Here is a 25,716-nt window from a genome sequence, read left to right on the forward strand (position 1 = left end):
TGAGTACAAAAGCTCAGAAGCAGCAGCCACTGCCTGGCTTGGTACCTCTGACTGATGCTGCACAGCTATTGGCTGTGAAAGTAGGAGACCCATTTTTGGATGCTTTCCGGAGGTGTTACTGCTCGTCATAGTTCTACTGATGGACAGCAACCAGCAGGAACTATGATTTTGGCAGTTTAGGAACAGATCTTATAGCTGTATGTTCTGACATGAAACCTGGATGCGTTATCTCTATTTCTGCATTTATTTAGGCAGTGCCACTGGTACAGCAAAGGAAGCACAAATACAGTTTTAATTTTCTTGGATCAGAAGAACTTTCCCTCAGAAATCAGCCTCTGGTGTGGCCAGTGGAGACCCTATTGATTACCTTCCTTAAACAAATTGATTGGAATTTACAGTATTAGTATCTTCCTTGTTCCAGGGTGACCAAAGAAGGTCCACTTTTCTAGGGGACCCGCCATTGCCTTTCATGTGTTCAGAAACAGGAGCCTAGCTTTTAAAAAGCGTAAATGAGATTTATTCATAGTGTATATACAAAGTTATCAGAAAACAGGAAAAACAGCAGCCCATGGGTCTCTGTTCTTGAGAATTTGTTGTGTTTTCCTCTTGTAATAGACTTGTCCTCGTCTGATTCTCACCCTTGTTCAGCTAAGATTGCTAGAGTTTCCATATACTTCACAGTGTCTTATTTTGGTATCTGTGAAGGATTTATCATAAAATCCATGCCACAGCATGACAGAGGAGTACTGATTAAATAAATGATGTTTCCTATGGTGACATGGGACCAAATACACCTTTCTAGTTCTACCGTGCAGGACTCAAAATGATCCTTAAATACCCTGTAGAATTAAGAACTTGCACCTCAGGAAGTCTCAGGCAGAAGGGTGTCATCCCTCAATGCCTGACTGAGAACCATTTTCTGTTTAGTATTTTTAACCTTCTCCTTCTGTTTAGTTCCTGCTCTGCCGCTTAATGTAATGCCCGTTTATTGCAGACTGCTTTTAGTTTGGTCCTTTTAAAAGCTCCCTGAGGCACAATGATGCCTAGAAATTAATGTATTCCCTTCCCGCACATCAAGCAGATGTGTGTATATTGAGTTAGTGCCTCTAACGTTTAGCTGATTTCTTTTCAGAGCATAGCTGAATCACTGCTACATACCAAACCCGTTTGTGGCCTTTCTTCCTTAAACTATTGGGATATGTAGATTTATATACACAATATTTTTAGCTTTAATTGCAAAGTGCCAGTGTGACTCGCAGGTTTTTATAAAATTGTTAGTCCTAAATATACTACACTATTGGGCAGCATAGTGCTCCAGTTGTTGAATGTGGTTGGATTCAACAGGAGCATGCGTAAGGCACCCGTGGCATTCCAAGACCTTGAAGTGGTTGTCTTCGTCATCTTTTTCTTACCGGTTGGAATAGAAGTCGTCACTAGTTACTGCTAGTTGAAAAGTTGAGGACTTCGGTTAACATGCTAGGCAAAAGCATCCTTGCCGAGGAAAGAACATGCATTCCAGCTAACTGTACAGCCAGGTTAGGGTAACTCCTGCTTCTCCTTCTCTAAAGTGAAAGAAAATCCTCTCCTAATGTTCATATTACACAAAGCCAGGACTGTTACTTCTCAATTATGGTTGAGGTCACTCATTTTACCTGTAGATGGCAATGTTTTATTTTCTGTCGGAAAATGGTGGTATCTCTCCATGTACCTGCAAATCTTCTTTATATCATATCTCCTCTTGCTGGAATAGTCAGCTCTTTGGAAGAGCATCAGTCCTGTCCTACTTTTCTACGCTTACCATAAAGAAAAGTGACATCACACTCAGAACTAAAAATGCCAACTTCAGGCTGCATTGTGTTTATCAAGGTAAGACATCATAAGGATGATTTCCTGGAAATCCCCCAGCCCCTTAGGGTAGACAGAGTACCCTTCCCACTGTACTAAAAAGACTTGGCTGTTCAAGTAAAGTCTTTTAAAAATATAGATTTATTTTAAGCATGTGAAACATCAGGATAGGCACAATTATAAACATAGAAAGATTAAACATGGCAATGAACTTGCAGCCAGACAACGCAAGCAATAACTTAGAGGCAGAGGTTACTATTTCACATAAGAAACCTGCTGATAATTGGTTATTTTTGGTACTAGACATTCTAGACTTTGCTCATCTCAGTTTTAATTTGAAAATATCCTGTCATTCCACCCCTTCCCAGTTTTTATTTGGAAGTCACTTGCGTAAATATCTATGTATTTTAAATACTGTATAAAGTGCATTCAGATGAAGGACGGAAAGAGGTAAAGGCCCAATTTCCAGTGCAGTAGAGGCGACTGAGGCAAAACATACTCAAATCATTGACTAGAAAGAGCTTGGTTTTGAATCAAACTCGAAGAACATACTGAGTAATGGCACAGTAATGCAAACACGGTTTCTAGGAAACAACTGTAGAGTAGATATTAACTACTAGAACTATGGCTTGACAGCATATTTGCTTTTTAAGTTTTGCAGAGCAAGGTCCCATTCCTCTGTTGATAATTACTAGAATAAAAATATGCTGAAGTTTGAAATGTTCCTCCTAATGTGATCGTCAACAGTTGTAACTGTAAACAACATTCTGTTTACTTTGAAATAGTCCATTAATTCTTGGGTCTTATTGTGTGCATTTTCTTGTAGACTGTGAGCTGCTATCTTGGAATTCCAATTAATTTTTTATTGTTAGAAGTGCAGCCATTTCCATCTTCAACTAGCCTTTAAGCCTAAAGCTGTTTCTGTTAACATCAGTGAATCAGCATGTCTTGTTCAGAAGCTTAGGCTTGATAGTTCACAAGTAGTTAAGGGAAATCTAAGGACAGCTAAAAGAAAACACCAGCTTCAACACTCAGCTTCTTGTACCTCATTTGTGTCTCTCAGAAACTTGAGAAAGGCTAGGGGATATTGCAAATTAAAACACTGGCATCATTTTTTTCCCTTAAGACATGTTGGGGATATAGAAGAATCGAGCAGCACCAAAAATTCCACTTGTTTTTACACAAGTGGACTCCTCAGTCTCCTTTCTGAGAGGTCACTGCAGTGCTGGAGCCTCTTACCCCTCTTAGCACATCTGTTACTTTTGTGGAAGCATGAACTTGGAAGACAACGAACAACATTCCCAGTATTATGATACTAACATCAAGGACAGAATAGTTACAGTGGTTTTTCCTTTACACTCAAACAAGAATAATTCCTCCTTGATATGACAGTAAAAAAAGAAGCAAATTTTTTTTAATTGTAACTTCCATCTCTATTTTATATCAGTTGTGCTTATGAATAGCTAGGCAAAAAGAGCCTGTAGAATTCAAGAGCTGAATTCTTTAACTCTTCTCAGTCATCCTTTTTGTCAGAGGTACTTGAGTTATCCTCTTCATTGCCTTCAGGACAGACTTTATTTCTTGCAATTGGTGTTGTTTCTGAGACTGGGATTGTACTGTTTCTAACTGGACTGTGTTTGACTTCAGGTGACTCAATGTCATCCTCCTCCAACATATCTAACTGGTATCTCTGTAGTTCTAGGTACGTAGTAAACAACTTGGCATATTCTGGATGCTTGAGTGCAAAGTCCTTGAACTCATCTGAAAAATATAAAAAATACAGATACTATAGCGCAGCAACAGAATCAAAGAAAATTTCAGTCCCCGTTCCTTTTACTGAAGCTGATCTCCAGTTACTTTCCTCTGAAGCATCTCAGGCAAATCACACAAAGTATCTAGGTCTGTGCTTCAACAGTTTACCCCAGAAACAAGGTATGGAACCAACAAATAATTTCAGCGAGAAAAAAGGTAGGAAACTCTCACCGTCAATATGACTATGAGTGCTCTTTGTTACGAAAGGACATAACTTACCATAGGACAGCTTCCCGGTTTCATCTGCATCTATTTCTTTAAAGAGAATAGAAACGTCAAGCTCAGGCACCCCCAGAGCTGACTGAATGATAGCAGCAAACTCATCTTCCATTATAGTGCCGTCCTCATCCACGTCAAAGAGCTGGAAAAGACATCATGTGTAGAAATACTTTAGCATCCATTTGCCTATGAACCTTCTCTGCACATCACAGCCACCTATACTAGGTTTCTAGTATTCAAAAGATGATCTGCAAACAATGCCTGGAACTTGAAGAGACCGGTTGCATCTCAGCTACTTTCTCTTGCAAAAGATTTTACGTATTTTCTCTGGACTAAGACTAAGCAATGCAATGTACATGCTATAGTTGGGATTAGAATATTCTCTAATATGAAAAGCATGTAGCAAACGTGCAACACCAAACAAACCTCACAGCGTTAGTTCAGTAATAAACTCATACAAAATTGATAAAAACAAAACATAAATAAAGGTTTATGTTAATTGTCACCATAAGCTATGCTAAGGGTCTACTGGATTGAGCCACTGTATACTGGAGCATCTTAGGTCTTAAGCCTTCATTTTCATTAAGTTATGGCACATGGCCATCAGATCAAATTTGCCATAGTTTATGTTCTGACATAAAATACCTAAATTTTAGTATATGTGATCTGTCACGCACCTTGTTAATTGTAATTAACAAGGAATTTTGGTGACTGGAATGCAGGCAGTAGATGTACACTGATCATCCTATCTTTCCTAGCGCAGTGACATTAAGCATCTGCTGTGAAACAACCCTTGAGAAATACAAGGGATGGATGGCTGTAATTCTTAAGTACTTGCTACAGGCAAACTTTTCCATTGTGAAGGAAAGTACATTTAGTGGCAGAGAAAACAAGTAGCAAAAGGAAACCCATAGTTCCTTTTCAGACTGAAACAGGCTTTTACCAGCTGAACAAGTCATTTCCCACTGAAATTGGGAATTAACACAAATTACTAATTTTATAATCAGTGCAACTGTTAAGATACTGAAGAGTATAGTCTAGAAAACAAAACAATGAAGCAGCAACAATGGCTGCTAGGCTTGCTTCTTCATAGGAATCTCTAGTGATAAAACATCCCTGAAAAAGCACAGATGACTTCGAACAGCTGTAGTGCTTATCTGTAAAGCAGCCAGTGGATATAATGGATTGCCATAAAAATTCTGGTACTTCTTGAGTATGCATCAGTACCAAAAAGTATCCAGTTTAAGATGAACATGATCCATATCTCAATATATTGTTCAATATGGTTCATAAGAACAGATCAGTGGGTAAAATGACTGAATCTGTGTCAAAGATCTACTAAAAAAAAGGCACTGGAGCATTTTCCTATTCAGGGATTCACAACCTGGGCGTCCCTGGTCACATATTGCCTGCTTGTACCTGAGATCTGAAAGGAGCTACTGCTCCTTGACTAGTTGTACTATCAGGACACTATAGTACAAACCAATGCAGACCAATTTTGGATGTGCCAGTCCTGAATAGCCCTTCTTGATTTTTTTCCCCCCTCCTCTTTGTTAACAACAGTGACTCTACTGAGCGCTTGACCCACAAGAGGATATTGCTCCATCTATTGTCTATTTGTGACATTGAAGAATCACAGCAGAAAAAACCTCAGGCGAAGAAACTGCAAGTGCTGCTGAATCATTTTTGGAGTTAGCCTGCCAAGTTACATATTCATTACTGCCTTCACATGGCTTTTGAAACCCTTTTCTATGAAGCTGATGCCTGCAGTTCTCTCCCTCCCCTTCAGACTCTAAATGTCAATTGGTTTAAGAGTATTGCTCACATTTGCATAACAGATTGAAGCTATAAACTTATGATTTGAAAGCTAACAGATTTACAGTCAGTCTTGATTTGTCAGGTTTGTAGATTTACACTAAATTGAACTTACCTTAAATGCCATCCGAATAGTCTCTTCTGTGTTGGCTGGGTTACAAAGAATAGACAAACCAATTACATATTCTCTGAAGTCGATGGTGCCATCTCCATTCTGTAACCAAAATACGTATGGCAGTAGTTACAGTTAATATAGCAAATCACTTTAAAAGCTGTTGTATAAATCAACTATACAACATGCACTACGACAGTTTACAACAGTAGAGGTATTTGTTCTTCCTGGGAAAAGTACTAACAGCTCGCTAAATATATGTAATACTAGGGCTGAAGTAGCAATATGCATATTTTCAATAGCTAGAAATTGGGTATCAATTTCCATCTTATAAACACCCAAACAAAAAAGATTTAAAACAACTTACAAGTTTTTCTTTAGTATATGACCTCCGAGAAACCCTAGCAAGAACTGGAATACATGTGTTTAAGGTAACTGGAACAGTTCATGTAGCACTGGCACTTGCTAAAGTTCAGAGACCAATGCAACATCCTAGAATAAACAGGCCAACCGTGAGGCTGTTGCCTTGAGTTAATTTCTCCCAAGAACCTTCAGCAATAAAATGTATGCCAGTAAAAGTACAGCCTGATGCAGTAAATCTACATGGTCTATCTTAAGCCTTTCTTTGAAGCAACTGCATTGCCCTACATGGTATTTTGAAGCCAATACACTGTCCTACCTTTTAAGCCCAAAGTGCAATGGATTCATTGTAACAGCCTCTCTGATAATTCCAGTTTTGATCTAAACGAACATTTCAATGTGGTAACTACAAAGCTACATCACAAAACATTTGAAGCTTGCTTTGATGGGATTCGTGATGAATTCTACGTAAGCTGCATTATATTTGCAGATAGGGAAATGGCAGAAGCGCATTGAAATATATGCTTAAGTCAGTAGCGTTCCTGTGACCACACTGAAAGTTTCTTGAGGGTTTTGGGAAACATCCAGTCTGGGGAAGAAGCTATATGTAATGTTAGGTGAAGTAGAGTAGTTAATGAAAGCGTAGTAGAGATGACTAGTAGCTCATAGTTTGGAACATTCACAATAAGGGCATTCATCAAAAACATTTTAAAAGCAAACAGAAGTGTACAGCAGAGTTCCTTTTGTGGATAATGTATTGTACATTTCAAGAAGAAAAAGATTTTTTAAAAAGTGGACTCCCTAAGTCTGAGGACAGCACAAAACTTTTTCAGCCAAGCGAGAGAGAGAGGTGGTCTCCTGGGTAAATCTGTAGTGAACAGCCAGATCGAGATTCTATTTCTGGCTCTCCTACCAACTTCTAATGCCCACTTGAGCATACCAACCTTAACCTTTCTGCTCCTGTCTTTCTGCTGCTGAAGAGTGGAATATGGAGCTTGCCAGTGGAGAAATGCTACGGCTGCTCTGTAGAGCGCTTAGAAAATCTTGGGTTCTATGAAACAGTGATTTCTGTTACTGAATTTAGGTCTAAGATAGTCCTTGATTAACAAAATGTGTATAATAATGGATTCAGTACTAACTTTTCTTTATCAAGCTATATATTTGACAGGATTTAAACCTGCTAAGATGCAACTTTACGTAGCCTTCAAAACCAATTAAGGACTGTTCTGCATGGACAACTGTTACTTTCTTTATATTGATGGTCTAACCAATCTTTTCTGAAGACGTGCAACCTTTCAACATCTGGTACTTTAAAGGCCTGTGAATTTTAAGGAAACTTTTTAGCAAAAATATGAATAGTCTTTAAGTTACTTTTGTGTGTGTCTAAGGGATATAACTTTTAACAGTTTTTAATCATTAGAAAAGGACAATGTTCTCTCATAAATGCTACTTTATTTACAAATCTGTGCTCTCGTGATGCAGAGTTTGACTTTTAATATTTTGGCTACATCATAGTTCTCATAACAATAACAGATCTAACTTTAAAACGTATCATTATAAACCTAAACTTTTAAAACAACTGAAGCAAGAGTGTAGATAATAATTATTCAAAGTTCCATGGAATATTATTTTTGGACAGTTTTATAGACTGTATTCTTAGCACAGGATTGTTTGATGCTATTAGAATATTTTTTAACATTTATTTTTAAAGTTAAGAATAAGTATCACAGGAAAAGAATTGGGAAATAAACTTTAAATAAAATAGTCTCATTAAAAAACAACTTCTGAAATCAGTTAACACAGCTTTGACTGCACATGGAAAAATGACAAGAGCTAATAAGGGTCGTATTACTTTCATTAAGGTGCTAAAACCCAGTAATCAAAACTGAATGCAATCTGATACACAAAACTCCAGCCATCTGAGTAGGAAATAATCTTACTATACTTGCAAGATCATGTTGTGACTAGCTCTACTAAACCCTATGATGCTGGCTAATTTCCAAATGCTCTGGCATTTTGGTTAAGGAGAAATTATAGGGTTGTTACTTGGAAAAGGAGATGGGAGTTAACTGAAAATGCAGGGAAACTTTCAGTGCTCATGTAGCACCACTGCAAAGAAGCACTTGCAGTAGTCTTTCTATGCATATCTAGCTGTGTTTGCAGCCTATGAATCCAAGAATATTTTAAGGAAGTGTTGTGGTTTAACCCGGCAGGCAGCCGAACACCACACAGGCGCTTGCTCACTCCCCCCCACAGTGGGATGGGGGAGAGAATTGGAAAAAAGTAAAATTTGTGGATTGAGATAAAGACAGTTTAATAGAACAGAAAGGGAAGAGAGGAAGGAAGGAAAAAAAAATACAAAAGGAGTGATGCACAATGCAATTGCTTACCACCCATTGACTGATGCCCAGCCAATCCCCAAGAAGCGATCACCCCTCCCCAGCCAACTCCCCAGATTATATACTGAGCATGACGTCATATGGTATGGAATACCCTGTTGGCCAGTTGGGTCAGCTGTCCTGGCCGTGCTCCCTCCCAGCTTCTTGTGCACCTGGCAGACCATGGGAAGTTGAAAAGTCCTTGACTATGTAAACACTACTCAGCAACAACTAAAACATCAGTGTGTTATCAACGTTATTCTCATACTAAATCCAAAACACAGCACTATACCAGCTACTAGGAAGAAAATTAACTCTATCCCAGCCGAAACCAGGACAGGAAGCAACATGTAAGCTGAGCTCCAATTCTCTAAATAGCAAAGTAGAACATCAATATTTATATACTTGTAATTATATTACACAAAATAACCAAAACATAGCGTAACCACAACAGTCCTAGTTTTCTTTAAGGTAACTAGTTTCCTGCCACTATTTTCACTATAGCATGCTATGGTAACTAGGGTTTTGTTGTTGTTTTTTTTATATAATACAGTAAACTTTGGGAAACAAGAAAGTTGGCATTGTCATGAACACTCTCCATTTAGAGCTGCACGAAGAGATTAGGGGCTAGATAATCAGTTAGCTTTATGCAGTTGGCAAAGCTCTCTGCAAGACAGATGCAGTCAATAAAATTTAAAGTACTACTGTCCCCAAATTTTTTTCTCACTATGTAAAGCAACAGGAAAAATCAGGTTTTTGTGTGTGTGTGTAAATGTGCGCTAGTCATTCCTGTTTTGAATAGTAAACCCTGAGTCACTTACAGGGCTACCACAGAGAAGCTACAACTGGACCATTTGAGGAGGAACTGCAGATGCACCTCTTGTGTTCATATCCAGGCTCATCATCTAAGAGGCTATTGCTGTAACTCCAAAATTTCCACTGCCTGTTGCTACATGCAAGTTCTAACTAGTCAGAAAGGGAAATTCTGAAACAAACCTGTAAGATGGTGCTCATCTAAAGGTATCACGCTTTCCCTCGTGCTCAGTTTTCTATTACTCAAGAGCCCAAATGCCCCTGTGGGTAACTTTGTGCTTTTCTATTGAATAACTGTGAGGGGGGTGAATGCCATTAGGAAGGAATTGACCTCTTTCATCACAATTTGGGCCAATACGAATATTTTTACTGTTTCTGTCACCCAGTTTGGTATTAAACAAAATGCAGGAGCAAAAAAGTCTGGGCAAAAGTTGTAAATTACTTTTTCCTAAGTTACAAGTAAAAGGCTTCTGCAAGTATACCAGGGAGGAGATTTCATCAGTTTGGAAAATACTATTTGCCAAGTGTAACTGCAAGATTTAGAAATCAAAGCTATGGAAATTTAAAACCAAACCACAGTACCCCATTAGTATTCAGATGCCCTGCAGGTATTTGTGTGGTATTTCTCAATTAGTCACTGATGTCTCCCTGGGGAGGGGCAGGGGTATGTGGACTCTTACATCTGGAGACTGCTGTAGTGTGCAGGCTGCGTTACTCCACTCACCCTTTCACATTCCAGTCAGCTAGTACACACCCTAGACAATTTTCTTTTAAAGCAGCAGAGCCCTGCTGAGAAATCTGCCTTGTTACATTGCAGTGCAAGGGCTGTTTTCAACTATGTAATCCTTAATTCAAAGAAATGCACCTTTGACAGTTTACATTATTCCTTTTTCTTTTACTCAAAAATTGACATCTTGGACAGAAATGCATAACTAGCTTGAGTGGGACGCTGCACCCTGATAAAATTTAACTCGGATAGCCAGAAGTTGATTTTGGCTGTCTGTGTGCTATGTGACTGCACTATTACAGCAAGCTTCTCTAAATATAAATGTAGTATTTTAAGTTGTTTTCATGATAACTAAAATAAGGCTTCAGGGAAAGAGAGAAAATACTAGTTAATAGAATTGTAGGAAAGAGAAAAAGGTTGTAAAAGTAGCCTTATATAAGTCTTCAATTTTGTCCTGGCCAGCAGGTAGAACTGACAATACCACTCAGGTTTCGCTTCAGCAGACAAGTGTGAAAAAAAAAGAAGTAGGAAGGAAATTAAATATGATTATGTAAATCCATTGATCATTATAATTATTGCAACTCTCATGTTTTTCCCCTTGTTAGAAATAACTGCACAATTCTCTTTACTAGTGATTGCCTTCAGGCAAGCAGAGCTTTATTCCAGCTTAGTGAACGCCAACAAATCGGAACAGTAACTTCACAAAGCAACACCAAACTTAGGAGCTTTTTATATAATAGTTATACTCACATACAAGCCGCTTTACATGAAGGAATAACTAACCTTTGATCCTTCAAGATATTCCTTCACTTCAGAGTCTAGAGATAGTTTTCTGAGACAGACTTATGCAGCTGTCCAACTGACAACTTACACAAACCCTTCAGAAAAGCAGACTAATGCATGCACAACACTTTAAGCTGAGTTACCTACCACTAGCTACATCTGCCTTAGAACAAAGAAAAGACTACAGTTCTATAGTACAGGTTTATACGCTTCCATGTATATCTTCCAGACGAAGCTTATTCTTCTCTGTTATGCCTTCACGAATACATGGTCAGCTGCAGCCAGTCTTCAATGGTCATTTTGATCTGTCCATCTCCATCTCGGTCCAGGGACTTGAAGGCCCGGAACATGCTGTCCAGTCGTACCAAGCAGCTAATAAAGTTGTTGAAATCCATGCTACCGTCCTCGTCAGCATACCTGCGCACGATTACTTGGCAGAGTTGTTCGTTCAGGTGGAACCCTGCAGCCTTCAAGGCACCTGGCAGCTGAGCTCTCCCAACAGTGCCTGACTGATCGGTATCATACTGCTTGTATACGCATTGCCATTTCTTGATGTTGTTCCACAGATACTTAAACTCTTCAAAGCCCAGTTTGCCATTTGTATCACTGTCCATGACAGCTACCATGCTACGGCATGTGTCTAAGCTGAAGCCATCTGTCTTCAAATCTTGATGTCTGGAAACGACTTTGTTCAGGATGTCCCTTAGCTCTGTGGCACACACTTCCATATCATCTCCAGCCAGCTGGGCAAAAAGGCGACGAAACTGTCTGATCTCCTCACTCTCATAAGCTTCCACATTCGTAAAATGATTGTGAGGAGGTGGAGGTGGCTCTGGATTATACTGAGCTGCTGCTTCACTTATAAGATGGACCAGACCTCCAACAAGTCCTCCAAGATTCCCTCCATGTCCACCTCCTGTTAAGAGACCTCCAAGGCCACGCGCAAGGCTCCCTCCACGACCACTACCACTTCCTCCACTCAGCAAAGCTTTAGCAAGGAACATCGCGAAGATTTTTTGAAGGGAGTTACTCAGAGATTCAGTGCTTCTGTAACTCTCCAAAGCCGTATTGTGTCTGAGCTGGGCGTGGGCAAAACGCAGCTTATCTGCGTGCTTAGACTTCACCATGTCTGTGCATGTCTCCAGCTGCCAGTTATCTCCCGTCTCAGTAGGTTCTGTCAATTGTTGATATGCCTCTATTTCTTTTTTTCTTCTCTGCATAGTTAGCTTTATGTGATTTGAGGAATCTTTTTAGAAAAAAAAACAAAACGATGAGGCTGAAAGCCACAGAGCAGAGGTCTCAAAATACCTGTGCTCATAATTGAAGCAATTTAAAAAGAGCCCTGCCACATTAGTGTGACTGTTCATCAGTTAAGCCGATCTCCTTAAAGATGAATGCAGCAAAAGCTTACTAGAGTCATCTGTTCTTGCAATCTTTTATGCCTTCAACTTTTTAGTGAATTGAGCGTTACTTTGCTAATTCTAGTCACTGATGCTGTTGTGCCAGATAGGGAAAAAGAAAGGAATCTTGATTGCCGTTAATTATTTTGGTTGTCACACCATATTTCTATTGTAGGTACTGTGCTTCAGGACTCTGACTACATGTTCATAGGAGCCAATGGTCCAAGATGGGGAGGTAAGAATGAAGAAAGGATGAGTACTGCTTAGAGCTTCAATGCATTCAGCAATTAAGTAAATATATTTGACTATTCTGTATTTTAGAGCCTGTAAAACCTTTTTATCTGGAAAAATCCTGAAACAGTTTTAATCGGCATACACAATGCAATGACCTCCCAAGCACAGGCGTACTGCTAAAGCTAACTTGATCAGGAAGAGTGATGCTGAGTTGGTAGAACTCCTACGATAAGAAAAACTCGAGTTCATAAGCACTTGCAGTACAACATGCTGCTTGCACTGTAGCACGTATTGGATGCGTAGAAGTAAGATGAATTCTATGCTACATTCTAGTCACTCATGCTTCTGATACAGTCAGAGGGCCGCATGCACAGAGCAATTTTTCTCATCTTCAGAGAAAAGTAGAAAATGGGAGAGAGAACTACTGCTATGGAGGAAAGCCTAAATGATCAGATTAACACATAGCCTCCTTTATGGCTGGAGATAGGCAAGAGGAGTCCTTATAATGTCTAATAGCACCCTTCACAAACACAGCAGGAACATACACTCTAGTCAGCTTCAATCTGCTTTAAATTATCTACTTACAACTACATCAGTTAATTAAGCTGTCAGAGTGTATATAAGCTTAAAACCTGGGGTAGGCAAAAGGAAATATTCAGCCATTACCAGCATGAAGATTATCATCTGATGGTGATGCAGCAACTTGGTCCAGGAGATGGCTGTCATCTCACAAGCTACAAGCTGACCAAACTTTTTCCATCGAAACTTAAGAAGGAAACTGTAAGAGTCACCTATCTTGCCTACAGGAATTGCTAACTAAGAAGCATTTATTAAGCTGGACATAATGAATTAAATATCCTTTTGGGATGTGATTTTTAACAAAACATTGTCAACGAGTCAGTTAGCCGACTACTCACCCTGTCGAAGAGTAGAAACAGCTCTCTGAGGACATCTGAAATAGGCAGCTTCAAGTACTCCGCAAACTCCTCAATTCCGATTCTTCCCCCTTTGGAAGCACTTGCAATAGCAGCAAAGGTATCCAACTGCTCTCTGACATGATTCCATTTTAGGCTATGCAAACACGAGGGAGAGGAGATATTTCTATACAGCAGATCTTGGACAGATGGAATTTCAGTAGGAGTTATTACAGTGTTCAAAGACAAAAAATAGCCAAATGGAGCACGTGTCTACAGCATGAGAAATGCTGTACTCCCAACCTGATATTTTGTATGAAATCAGCAATTAGGGACTGTTCCCCCCGGTTATTAATATTAAAACCTGGCAGTTCTATGCTTGGGTATATCAGACTTCCTTAGAGTAACTTCCCAAACCTATCATCTATCAAGTTACTAGGGTAGTCTAGCAGAGAGCTTTTAATTACCATAAATTTAGGTGAGGCATTATTTTGGTGCATCATACTCTAGGGTGAATATTTCCTTAACAGAAGGGAATAGACCTCAGCTCTTTTAGCTAACTCTCTACCCAAACAGTAGTATCGCTACAGCCTGAGAAGTATCTGATCTCTCTGCAGAAATACACCACTGCATCTCAGTAAGTATAATTAGGATTGCTATGTAACTATTGAAGATTGTTCCAGACAGAGTTCTATAAATGGATATATAGCAAATACGTAATAAGTCAAGATTCACTGCGCACATACTTCAGATTTGACCACAGCCATGCCAGATTATTTGATGGAGTTACTGTATGACTAAGTGATTCTGTCGTCAAATTGCACTGTATCCAGACAGAAAAAGTTGACACCACTAGGAAAACATGGCTGCACAGTACAACTAAGAACAGTAAGCCACTGGCTGAAGTTTCAGGCTGGAAAGAAGGTTTTTTACTTCCTACTACACACTGCCTGTGCATCTCCACAAAAGCAGTTTAAATTGGGCACCAAGATTACCATCAAGTGCCTAAAATAGGTACTGCTTTACCTTCCTCACCTTTTGGTGAGATAAATCCATAAAAGATTCGAAAAATGCATTTTTCCTTTCGTAACACTGACCACAAAAATTACTTGGGATTAGTTCTTACCGGGATTTTCCTAATCTCTGATTTCCATATAGTTTATGTATGTAAGTTGTATACATAAATACACTCTATTACACATGGCCAAGTCAGTTGTCAGGTAATTTATCCTTTTATAGATGGCCATCAACACCTGCAGCACTGCAGTAATTATGCTACCAACAGCTAAACTTCCCTTACTTGAGTTTCTTGCTAATTTTGGTGAACTCCACCAGCCCAGCTTCCATGGGTAAAGTAAGCCGTCCTGCTGAAATCATCAGTCTGCAGTCTTCAAAAGTGTGATCAGTGACTGGCACTTTCAAAGCACTGAAACAAAATTAAGGAAAAAGAAAAATCAATTTCTTATATTAAAATTACTTATAGATGACTGTTTCCCTTCTCTGTCTCAGTTTGGCTTTAATGCTAATATACAAAACAAATGATAATTCATTCTTGCACTGCTGCAAGTAGGATAAAGCAAAACATACCGTTTTGTGAAACTGAAACCATACTGTGAAACTACATTATGGCAGCGTACAGTCTTGTAAATGCAGCCCAGTAACCTTGGAGAACAAACCACCCACTTACTCTTGCCAAGCAAATAAGGGAGCCATTTATTCCAGCTTTCCATGAATTGAACATACATGTTCCAACGTAAGACAACCTTCTTTATGCTCCATGTAAAAACAATCAGGGTGTTGTAGTATAGGAATTTGACACCTCTTAGTGAAAATCTAGAGCAATTCCTATATATAGCACCTGGGACTTGACTAAATTGTACTTTATGGCTAGGATATATATGGAGTTGCTGGATGTAAAAGAAAAGTTCTTAAAAGATTTTATTCATGACTGATTACATACGTTGCCATGGTTTGCCGGACTCTGTTGGCAAAAAGAATGGGATCATTCTTTTCTTCCTCAGTAGGAACATGAACAGGCAGAAACTGAAAGGGATGAGTTATGCAATCAATTCAATAGTCACCACTTTATTAGCAACACGGACGATTTCTTGTTATTGTTTAGAATAGAGAAAAAACAGGAGAAAAAGAATCAGCCATGCAATGAAGGAACTGGACACTAGAGGTCTCAACTGCCTTAGAAACCACTCGGGCTCTTCTGCCCTAGCCACACAAATAAAATTTGGTCCAAATCTGCCTCTTAACGATTGGTAGAAGCTGCTTTAATATGAAAAATCAAACCCCCAAAGGAGGAACGTATGATAAATGCATACTTAGTTAGAAAATTAAATGCTACATTAGTAAGAATGTGAGTCTGAAACACTGTACACTCCTTTTCAAAGATCGTTTATAAGTGATGTTATATACTGGAATAGTGTATGTAAGATTTACAATGTTTCTCAATACGCACTGCAGTCCCACCTCATACCTGTTAATTGTATCTGTCAGCATGTGACTGACAAGTTTCCTGTAAGTTTTTCCTCCATGATAAAAATGTTAAGGAATCTTAGTTCTGAATTGTAAGTAGAGCACTAACCAGATACAAATAGAGTAAAATTTTGGAACTCCAAGCAGAGAGTAAAAACCCCAACAAAGCAACCCCCTCTCCTCCCAAACCTGGAAAACACCCCAGATATCTAAATTGCAACACATTTACTTTTGAGGATTTATTCAATACGTAAGAAGTTGAAGTAGCATTACACTAAAAATGTACTATAGATGAATTATTATGTAACATGGCATGAATCAGCATCTGTTTGTTTGCAGAGTAGTGTGTGTGTAAGAGCATTTTGTTCTTTCTACTTCAGTCTACAGTGTTTGCTTGCAGCTCTGTTTACCATGCCTTCTCTCAGTTATGGTTATCATTTATCTCAGTTCCGCTACTCCCTACCCTGCAATCTTGCCCTTAAATCCTAGCATACAGCAATTCTAGAATAAGTATAAGGTGTTGCTCATGGTTCATTGGAAGACACAGTTGCTAATTATGCGTCAATATGTTTCTTCAGTTATATTGCAGTTGCTGGTGATACCGCAGATAGCGGTAACTGTCCCATATAAATGCAGTCCATCCTGAACAGCCTTTTAATGTTTGTTTTTAAGGAATGCTGCCTCTTTATGGTTAAAAACAGTAAGTTTATGGAACTGGTTATCTGTCAAGTAGCCATAACAATTTTCTGTTTATAGCTAAAAGTTTTCTCCCCTGTAAGGACAGCAGGGGTCCAGCTGTTCACATGAAGGTTTGAGATTTCATTCCTTCTATAAGCAGTTGCCAGCTCTGTTCAAGTCTGACATACGTCCCTGCTTATACAACTCCCCTTCAGAAGTCAAGTAACTCTTAAATCAAAGCAGCATACTGTACAGACACAGAAAACTGTGTCATCACTCAGTTATGATGAAGTCATAACTCTGAGAAGTTTATCTGTGCAAACATGGGTCATAGTCTTGACACATAGTCATTACATCATCTGAGGCTGAGGTCTTGCTCAGACAACAACCTAAATTTCTGGTAGGTTAAATACCACCTCGGTCCCCTTCAAAAAACCCACCTACAATTATTCATAAAACCAGTTTGCCAGAAACCACAGCTGGAGATGAAGAATTTGGTTTCTTGGCCTCCTGAGGTGGCATGCATGATCTTACACACACCCAGCTGCTTATCTGGTGAAGACTAGTAAGTATACCTTCCCTGTCAAATTGCAGTCCTGTAAGAAAAATTCTTCACAGCTCTTGCAGTAGCAAAAATAGTTCTCTGATCTGCTTTTGACCTTCTTCTGTACAGAATTTGGCAAATGCTGCATCTTTTGCAGCCCTAAAACTCACTGCCAGGTTCACTGTTTAATCTTCAATACCCACAGTTTGTTAGAATATGACTAGACATGCATGCACATACTCCCTTGGACTACAGGAGTACATCACTGTTCATACACAGTAGGTAGAGGCAGCGCAAGACTGACGGGAGTGGAGAGGCTACGTGCTCACAGTATGGGACAGCAACAGAAATGTCCACTCCTAACAGGAGTGGTCTGATTCCTTCCTTACCCAGGCAAATCTGCCCCTTCTCTTTTTAGAAATGGAAGGACTTTTGCATTGATGCTAAGAAATTAGTTCCACTTTGGGGACACATGCTGCTGTGAAAGCTGCATTATCTTTTCATGTTTCAGTTTCATCTTTTGGAACATGAGATTTATTTTCTAACAGGCAAGTTTGAGTTCTGTTCTGAAGTAGGGGAAAATAAACCTTCTGCTGGAAGGGCTATATTCACTATTTCTTGCTCCCACGTATATAAATTACATAGATATGTCCTTCTGTACAAAATAATTAGGAGAACTGGCTCTTTAGTACATCTATAAATATGTGTCTACATGTACTATCCAGTAACAAGGTGCTGCCTTAAAATGAATTTCATTGTTTCACAACAAAAACTATATTGCTAATTGTTAGTAGTAGCAACACTGCTTGTATTCACAAAGCTTTGCACAACTTTGCTGAATTTCGTGTTTTGCAAATAAACAGCAAAGCCTGTCTGAAATGTTCCCATTCCTCAGGTGCCTAAATGAATTTAGTCCACACAAATCCTTTGTGGTCTGGTACAGAATGTGAAGTACAACACTTAAATGAACTGATTGCACCTCAGTTACGTGGTTCCTCACTACTGTGTTTTGAATATTGACTCTTTGACAGGGAGCAGTTAGACTAAGTGTACTGGTATTAGGAAGTGTGTTTGTTGTTTCAGTTGTCATTCATCTGTCTTTGTGCTATGCAGCTGATTTTAATGATCAAGGGAACAGGTTCATTATAGAAGGCTCAGCTTTCTCCCCAGTGCAAGTACTAGAGTCCTTAAGTAAGCTCTTAGCTGCAGAAATCTTTTAGAGTTCAGTCTGGGAAGATGGTGAGGAAGACAAGGATACTTTGAAGGGAGCAGGGAAATGGGAAGGTGGGAAAAAGAGAGAAGTTGTTACCTTCAACAGAACATATTGTAATTCTTAGTTTTAACATCTGTAAAATGCATGTGGTGATAATTAGCAATGATTTTACAAAGCTTTAAAAATAAAGGCATTTCTGACAGCTTTCTTTTAGGAACTCATCAGATTAAGTGATACATAGATATGGACAACAAATCTAAATATTACTCACCATGTTTCTGTTCTTGTTTCTGAGTCATTTGTTTATTGTTCACTAATAGTGACTAATAATGTGAATAATGCATTTATATTAAAGTATAAATACCTGGTTGCTGAATCTTAGTACAAAAATACTTCTAATTCTTACCTCAACTTCTACTCTTGTGAAGAGCTGACACAGCGTCATTACGCACAGCTCTTTTCTGCAGGCAAGGAAGAAAGAGGAAGAAAAATACATTTTACTTATTTAAAAACAAAGTATTTGCATGTCAGTAGATGAAACTTTTTAAAGCACTGACAAAAACACAGCCAATACTGGGTAAGATTTTTAAGTACCTTGCAGTGAAGTTCCCTGAAATGTTGCTTTCAACATTTTTTCTACAGGGCTTCTGCATATACCTGCTGCTTGCTCACTGGGCAGGCAACTTGTTGTCTGTTGTCATGCATATTAACAATACCGTACAGTTCTTTGGCCACCAAAATGTATATATGTTACTTTATCTTTAAAGAGGTGAATACATACTGGATTTTAAAGCTTTAAGAGCTTTGATTCCGAGAAGTAGCTTTACTTTATATTTTATTCTCTCATCTGCAAAATGGGACCAGTAACTTCCTTCTGCAGAACTGAAGCAAGGATTTGTTAGTATTTGCTAGCCATTTTGCAAAATTATAGTAGTGTTTACACAAATGTGTTAACGAAGTGTCAGTATGTTCGGGACCTTCAGTGCTTTTAGAAAAAGTTACAAATTTTAGTATCAACAGGTAGAGGGAGGAAGAAACTGCGAAAGAGGATAAGCATAATCACTTCCACTTCTGACTTGTTCTTTTCACTGTGATTTTTAAGCAGAAATGTACAGTTGCTCTTTATATCAGATAAATTATAATAGAAAACCTTCAGCCTTTCTTCTGTTCTTGTTTTGGACAAAATAAAAAAGAGAAAAGGAAAAGGCAGGAGAAGAACTAAGGGATCCTTTCTACTTTCTGCAGGAATCCATTCTTAATGCTTGATTTTCTAACACATAACATTAGGTTTTCCTCCCAGTAAGGCACAAAAGTAAGAAAGAAGTAGTAAGTGAAAGCAGAAACTGGGTCAAGAGGTTTCTAAGGAGGAGACTGGTACTGTCCCATCCTGGCTGCAATATCCAGGAAGTTTTACAAAGAGTGCGACAGTTCTGCATTTTGAGATCTGCAGGTTTGTGTGGGGGATGTTCTTCTCCCGGTTCCAGTTATTTTTGTTAAGAATCTCTAGATTCTACCCCATCCATCCCTTCTCTTCCCATGATTTTGCCAAGCTGTTCCTTTCATCTTCTCACAGGTTTTGATTTGAGCCTTCATCATCCAGCCACCACGCTTAGAGCAGGTCTCAATTTTCAGTGAATGGGCAGCCTCCTCCCTTCCACAGGAATACCTCTGATTTCATTTCTTTCTTCACCTATTCTATACCATCTCTCATAACTGAAGACATAGCTCCTTTTCAATCTTCCAGCATAAATCCTTCATAAGGGAAATCTGAGTATGCTACTGAAATTGCAATATTCATTACTCTCAGTATGCTGGTAACTGTAACAGCAATAATAATAATAGCAAAAAATTATTGGGAAACTAAACGAGATGGACATTTTCATCTAGGTCAGCTTTCATAATGTCCATTCTACAAGTGTGCAGGTGGTAGGATTAACTAATGATAGCTTAAAAGGTGCTTATGACCTGCTCTGCTAGTTCAGACATGTTTCAAAATTAGTTGCCTTAAAAGTTTTAGTCACTTAGTAAATCAGTACTACTGTACTTAGACACGCCACATATTCCACATGAAAATGTGGTATATGGATTCTGCAAATCCACATTTTAATGAATGTTTGTAAGATGAAAAGTATTTTCCAGACTACTTTCAGTGCAGCTGTAAAGGTTTTTTAATACTTTAATAAAATATTTTAGCATATTAGAAGGCCACCTGTGTTGAGAAATAAACACAGATCCATTGCCTAAATGATTTATTGAAATATTTTTCATTATTTCTACTATATATATAGCCTCTTCACTGGGATCTCAAAACAATTGCTTTTGTTGAGTCAGGCAAAAATAAAAATCTCAAGGCGACTCCTAGATGTTAGAATGGGGAAGGATGGGGAAAATTAATAGTTGTTTTGGCTATCTTCTCCATTTACTATCAAATGACTCTTCAAATAAGATGGAGGAATGAATAAATAGAGATGATAAAATAACTATTTTTTTTTCTTGTTTGTAGGAAACGGTAAACATCTATGGGTTCTGATGACACTGATTGTTCCCCAACGAAAAAGAATTTCAAATTTTTCTTTTACTCTAGCATAACATGCAAAACAGGAGAAAATTAAACAAAACGGTGGCAGAGTTGGAAATAATGCTTCCCCATTTGCAAACCCTTTCTCTAGCCATTCAGATATGAAATCTACTGCATGACAGCATTATCCCCAAGTATTTCCTCCTCATAAAAACAGATCTAGAAGAACACGTGTCTTGGCTTAGCTGAATCTGTTTGGCAGACTGTTTAGCAGCGGGGGGAAAAAATTCTATATGTAATTTTCAGTAGGATTAAGAAACTTACAATGAATAGCCCTGCCATGTCCAGGTCACAGTATCCTAAGGAAAAAAATAAAACACTGAAATGTATGACAAAACCAGATGAAAGTTAGAGAGCAGATAAGTTACAATATAAAACAGGCACAAGTTTAGTAAAAGCAGATGATGGTTTTATAGTCCTGTAGTGAAAATAAATAAAGGTGTCAAGGCAACTAGGATTTCTTGCCTTAAAAATCTGGAAATAAGCATGGCAGACTTTTGATAATATCAACAATTGGGAATAAAATTTATATAGTTACTTAGATATTTTAAGTCATTCATTCTGATCCAAATAACAGCAGTAGGAAAAAAATAATCTAATAAGAGTTTTCCAAAGGACTTCACCAGTCCCTTTAGAAAAGCACCCTCATAAATATATTTGATTTTGTTTTAAGGATATTTCTGCATAGGTAACCTACCATGCTTTTTCTTTGCGCTTTTTTTTTCTTATTCTATGTATATTACTTCCCATATAAGATGTTTACAATGTGTACTGCAGATCCTTAAATTTTATCAGTGAAATGCAATACCAATCCCCTTTAGTGGTTCACTTCACTGTTTTGAAATTGATCTGCAAAAGGAATTTACAAAGGAATCTTTGTAAATAACAACAATAACAATCACTTGTTTTTCATCTTAAAAACCATTAGGAATGAAAAGTTTGTTCTTTTCTGGATTTGCTGGATGACCAGATAATAAAAAAAAAATTAACAAATTGCTAGACTCATGTCCCAGCATTACACCTGTCAGCGAAGCAGAGCCGTAAGTCTGTACCTCTATACTTGGCAGAAAGCGTAAACATTTACTTGGCAAAACAAGGGAAAGTTGCACATAAAGAACCATCTGCAAAGCTGCTCTCCTGAGGTGCCTGAAGGAGGGGGTGTTGGAGGTACTGCATGGCTCAGCTTTGCTTTTGTTCAGAAACTTTGCAAGCCCCTTTGCAGTAAGAATATTTTGAGCTTAAACAGAAAATGATGACTAGTAGGGAAGTCGCGTGCATTTTAGACTTCAAAGTACAGGCTCTGTGGCTTTGCAGGAAGTTTCTAACTTCCGCTGCAATATTTACCCATGCTCCCTCTTACTTTAACTGTAGCTAAGAAGCCCAGCAGTAAGTTTTTCACACTCAGAATAGCAACTATAACATGGTGACACTTGGGAAGCCCGGCTGCTTCCAGGAGCTCTTCAATGCTAAAGCTCAGGACAACAGATTCTTCAGTGACAATGCAAAATATTTATAGTAGGTATTGTTTAAGTCAGAATTTTGACTTCCGTGTTACTAGTTAGTGATAGAAGAATGTTCTGCTTACCAGCCTGTTGGGGTATCGGAGCAACACAGGTTGTACAGGGACTCCTGGAACAAAGGCACCTGCAACCACAAATTAGAATCGATTGTTAAGACTAAGCTTAATACAGCACTTGGGAGTTTTAAATGATTCATGTAAGACATGGCATCTGGAAGGAGAAGTTTTTAAAAAGGTGAGAAGAATAGGAAGTGTTCTTTTTGTTGTGGTTGGTTTGGTTTGGTTTGTTTTTTTTTGGGGCAGGGCATTGGGTTTGGTGAGGGTTTTTTGGGTGGTGTTTTTTTTTTTTAAAATCAGCAGCGCAACTAGCAAGATGTCAGGACAGAAAAGGGTTAGTCTCCATTTCAAGGAGAAAGCTGCCTAAGATTCCTGGACTGTTCAAATTCGTTTTCTGTGTATTATCTCCCCATTGACTGGCATCATTTCAAAGGATTAGATGCTCACAAGGCTGTTGAGCATTTCCTGAACCCTCCTCTGTTCTGATCATCTTCATAAGTGACATGGATCTGAGCATGTAGTACTGGTTTTGTAACTTTGCTACCCCAGACACTGTACAACAGTAAGCAATGAGAGCAACATGGCTTTAACTGAAGTGCAGCACAACAATCTAATGATCAGTGATGCTATCAAGTACCTTTCTGTGTTAAAAATAATCTATTGGCCTGCCTTGCTAAGCACTACGCAAAGAGATTTCATAACTTGGTTGCTAAAGGCTTGCATGGCAAAATTTACAGGAATCTAAGATGGCACGACCATAAGCTGAGCTAGAAGAACATGGTAAGTAGCATGTATTTTGGTAGTTCACCTCATAATAATCACAGTCAAGTTTCTGGGTAAATAAATTACATGAAAACTGTACCCAGAAAAAAAACCAACCAACTAATCGTATACATCATAGGTATTTTGCATCCTAGAAAATACCAAAAAAACAGAAAAGTAAACTGACAAGTATAAAATAGTGGGTTTAATGCCACTGAAACTTTAATGATGTAAGACATTACTACAGTGTTGTTGTGGATGATGCACTTGCAGAAGTATAGGCCTTACTAGAACTACCAAATTAATATTTCACACATAATTTTCCAACAACAATGTGACAAAATCTCTCACCTTGTTTAAATGTGATCAGGCAAGATCGGTTTGTGCAGGTGCCTTCTGGGAAAATCAGTATCTTGGATTTAAAGAGAAAGAAATACATATACACATACATTTCATGAAAAGATTATACTTCAGCATCAGTTAGATAAAGGCTGACTTTTTATGCAAGCTCTGTGACACGTTACACTGCATCACAAGAATATCATTACTGTTTCAAAAGGAAATGAACAAATAAGTGAAGGATGCTCACAGTAATATTAACCCGTTAACCTTGTTTTTTGATTTGGAAACAAATGCTTTATAAGAGAGGATTTCTGGAGAAAGGCCCTTATCAGTTCGGAAATACAGTACAAAAGGCTTTAAGCGTTTCACTTGAAATGTTTAGTGTTGGTAATGATAGGAGAATTGTTCCTCTACCGGCAGCTCCTTACTGAACTGCTGGGTGTATAAATGTCAAGAGTCTGGGCTGACATGAAGTGCACAAGGTACTTGAGCCTTTACAGGCACAGATGCTATCAACATGAGTCGAGATGCCAGCTGTGATGAGAAGATCACAGCTTGAGGGGCAGCAGCAAAAGGCAGAGGGAGTGTGTGCATCTGTGATGGAGAGCTCTGAAGGCATTACACACCACTACATAGCCTCTGAACCTGAATGACTCGGACACAGCAGATACCCAGAATGTTTCTGAATTGGTGTCTGAAAGATACTAGATTAGATGCGCAGTGAGCTGCAATGTGACACACCAAATCCAGCCCCCTATGGAATACAAGGAAGCTTTGTGTTTCTGTATCACTACAGGATCACAAGCAGCATTCCAAAAAAACCTCAGCACAAGAGCTGGTCTGGGAGTATTAAAGGTGTGCTCCCACTTCTGTCCGAATGAACAGGTCAAGGCTAGATGAAAGAGGGCATCATCAGGTCATACCCAAGAGACACAGGCTGATAGAGACAGCTGCACATACCGATTTACAGTTAGTCTTTGACTATGCATTCTGTAATCAGAAATTGTTCGCTGTGGACACAAAAATGGGTATGTTTCTGCTTAGCATATGTCATAAGCCCCAGAAAACATGTTAGTGACTGACCAAAGAGTAAGTAATCATTCCCTCCTTCCCCTTTGTTTTGGTACAGGGTTGGGAGAAGCACTAATCAGAACCTGACGCTAACAACGAGCACAAGTGCTGCCCAGCCTGTTGTGTTTTGGTTTTAGGCGGAGGGAATGGGGAATCCAGCTACTCCTTCTCTTCTGTTGTGCTGAGAGAATGCAGCCCAGGCACCCTGAAGAGGATATGACAGACATCACCTTGTGGTCAAGTTTCTCCAAAACAAAACAAAAAAAAAGATTAGGAGGAAGGTGTGGCCCAGTGACGCTCCAAGTAGTACGGCTGACTCAGTCTTGGAGATTCCCAGATTACTTGACTCATAGACTATCTATGCCTTAATATAGATCCAGTTTTTATCTCAAGTGCAGAACTGGTGTAAAGCCAATTCCCCTTTCCTCCGCATGCTGTTTTCAGCAGAGATTAGGTCTACCAGGGCTTTGTTGGAATCACTTCATCCATAACAGTTTAGCAAATCATAAGCATCAGTGTAGTCTGTAAGCACAGTATTACCAAAAAAGCCTTCCTAGCTTTGACATGTTCATATTTAAAATCCTCCATATAATTGACAAAGTGAAAAAAATAATGGAGGCTCTAAATATATTTACGGCAGCTTAGAAAAATGCATTTATGAGTCAAATTAAAGTAGCCTAAACACTAACTAAAAAGCTTTTTGTAAAGTGCTTACTAAGTAAAAATGATGCATGAAATGTCTAAATAATGCTATTTCAAAAAACGTGGCAAGTGTTGGTCTTCCCTCAGGATGAGAAGCAGTTACACGTGAATGTTCCCTGTTTCTAGAGACTATTCAGAGCAGAGCAGTGCATTCAGGTCTAGCTGCCATAGATACCTGCTACCAAAGTGTATATTTTCACTAGCCTCTTTTATTTTCCTCAAGAGCCATTCGTTGGAACAAAAGTGAAGGAACAGGTAACTCTTCTCAATCATTTAGGAGGTAGCCAACTATGACTAAACAGATCTTGTGACTTTAGCTACTTAACCCATCACTTCTTTGAGTTTTTAATTTTT

General features: G+C 38.7%; 2 protein-coding genes and 1 long non-coding RNA gene across 5 annotated transcripts in view; 1 reads left to right on the forward strand and 2 right to left on the reverse strand.

The window, feature by feature from the left end:
* Nucleotides 1-1,968: 1,968 nt before the first annotated feature.
* LPCAT2 (lysophosphatidylcholine acyltransferase 2) overlaps nucleotides 1,969-25,716 on the reverse strand; it is a 33,988-nt gene continuing 10,240 nt past the window's right edge. For both annotated transcript variants that reach the window (XM_075161109.1, XM_075161110.1), the window contains 10 exons: nucleotides 23,599-23,659; nucleotides 22,495-22,553; nucleotides 21,174-21,208; nucleotides 18,738-18,792; nucleotides 15,373-15,455; nucleotides 14,713-14,838; nucleotides 13,416-13,569; nucleotides 5,807-5,905; nucleotides 3,877-4,018; nucleotides 1,969-3,606 (listed from right to left, as the gene is read on the reverse strand). In XM_075161109.1, the coding sequence (XP_075017210.1) occupies nucleotides 3,359-3,606; nucleotides 3,877-4,018; nucleotides 5,807-5,905; nucleotides 13,416-13,569; nucleotides 14,713-14,838; nucleotides 15,373-15,455; nucleotides 18,738-18,792; nucleotides 21,174-21,208; nucleotides 22,495-22,553; nucleotides 23,599-23,659 (1,062 nt within the window). In that variant the 3' untranslated portion in view covers nucleotides 1,969-3,358. The remainder of the gene's footprint in view (nucleotides 3,607-3,876; nucleotides 4,019-5,806; nucleotides 5,906-13,415; nucleotides 13,570-14,712; nucleotides 14,839-15,372; nucleotides 15,456-18,737; nucleotides 18,793-21,173; nucleotides 21,209-22,494; nucleotides 22,554-23,598; nucleotides 23,660-25,716) is intronic.
* CAPNS2 (calpain small subunit 2) lies at nucleotides 9,855-13,497 on the reverse strand. Its single transcript, XM_075161112.1, has 2 exons — nucleotides 13,416-13,497; nucleotides 9,855-12,110 (listed from the first exon to the last, which is right to left on the reverse strand). Exon 2 carries the CDS (start codon nucleotides 12,082-12,084, stop codon nucleotides 11,122-11,124), a length of 963 nt encoding a protein of 320 aa, XP_075017213.1. The 5' UTR covers nucleotides 12,085-12,110; nucleotides 13,416-13,497; the 3' UTR covers nucleotides 9,855-11,121.
* Nucleotides 22,543-25,716, forward strand: part of LOC142087188 (uncharacterized) — a 116,899-nt gene continuing 113,725 nt past the window's right edge. For both annotated transcript variants that reach the window (XR_012675358.1, XR_012675359.1), the window contains exon 1: nucleotides 22,543-22,663. This is a non-coding gene — a long non-coding RNA (uncharacterized LOC142087188). The remainder of the gene's footprint in view (nucleotides 22,664-25,716) is intronic.

The sequence above is a fragment of the Calonectris borealis genome, chromosome 12 (assembly GCF_964195595.1).
Source record: "Calonectris borealis chromosome 12, bCalBor7.hap1.2, whole genome shotgun sequence".
NCBI lineage: Eukaryota > Metazoa > Chordata > Aves > Procellariiformes > Procellariidae > Calonectris > Calonectris borealis.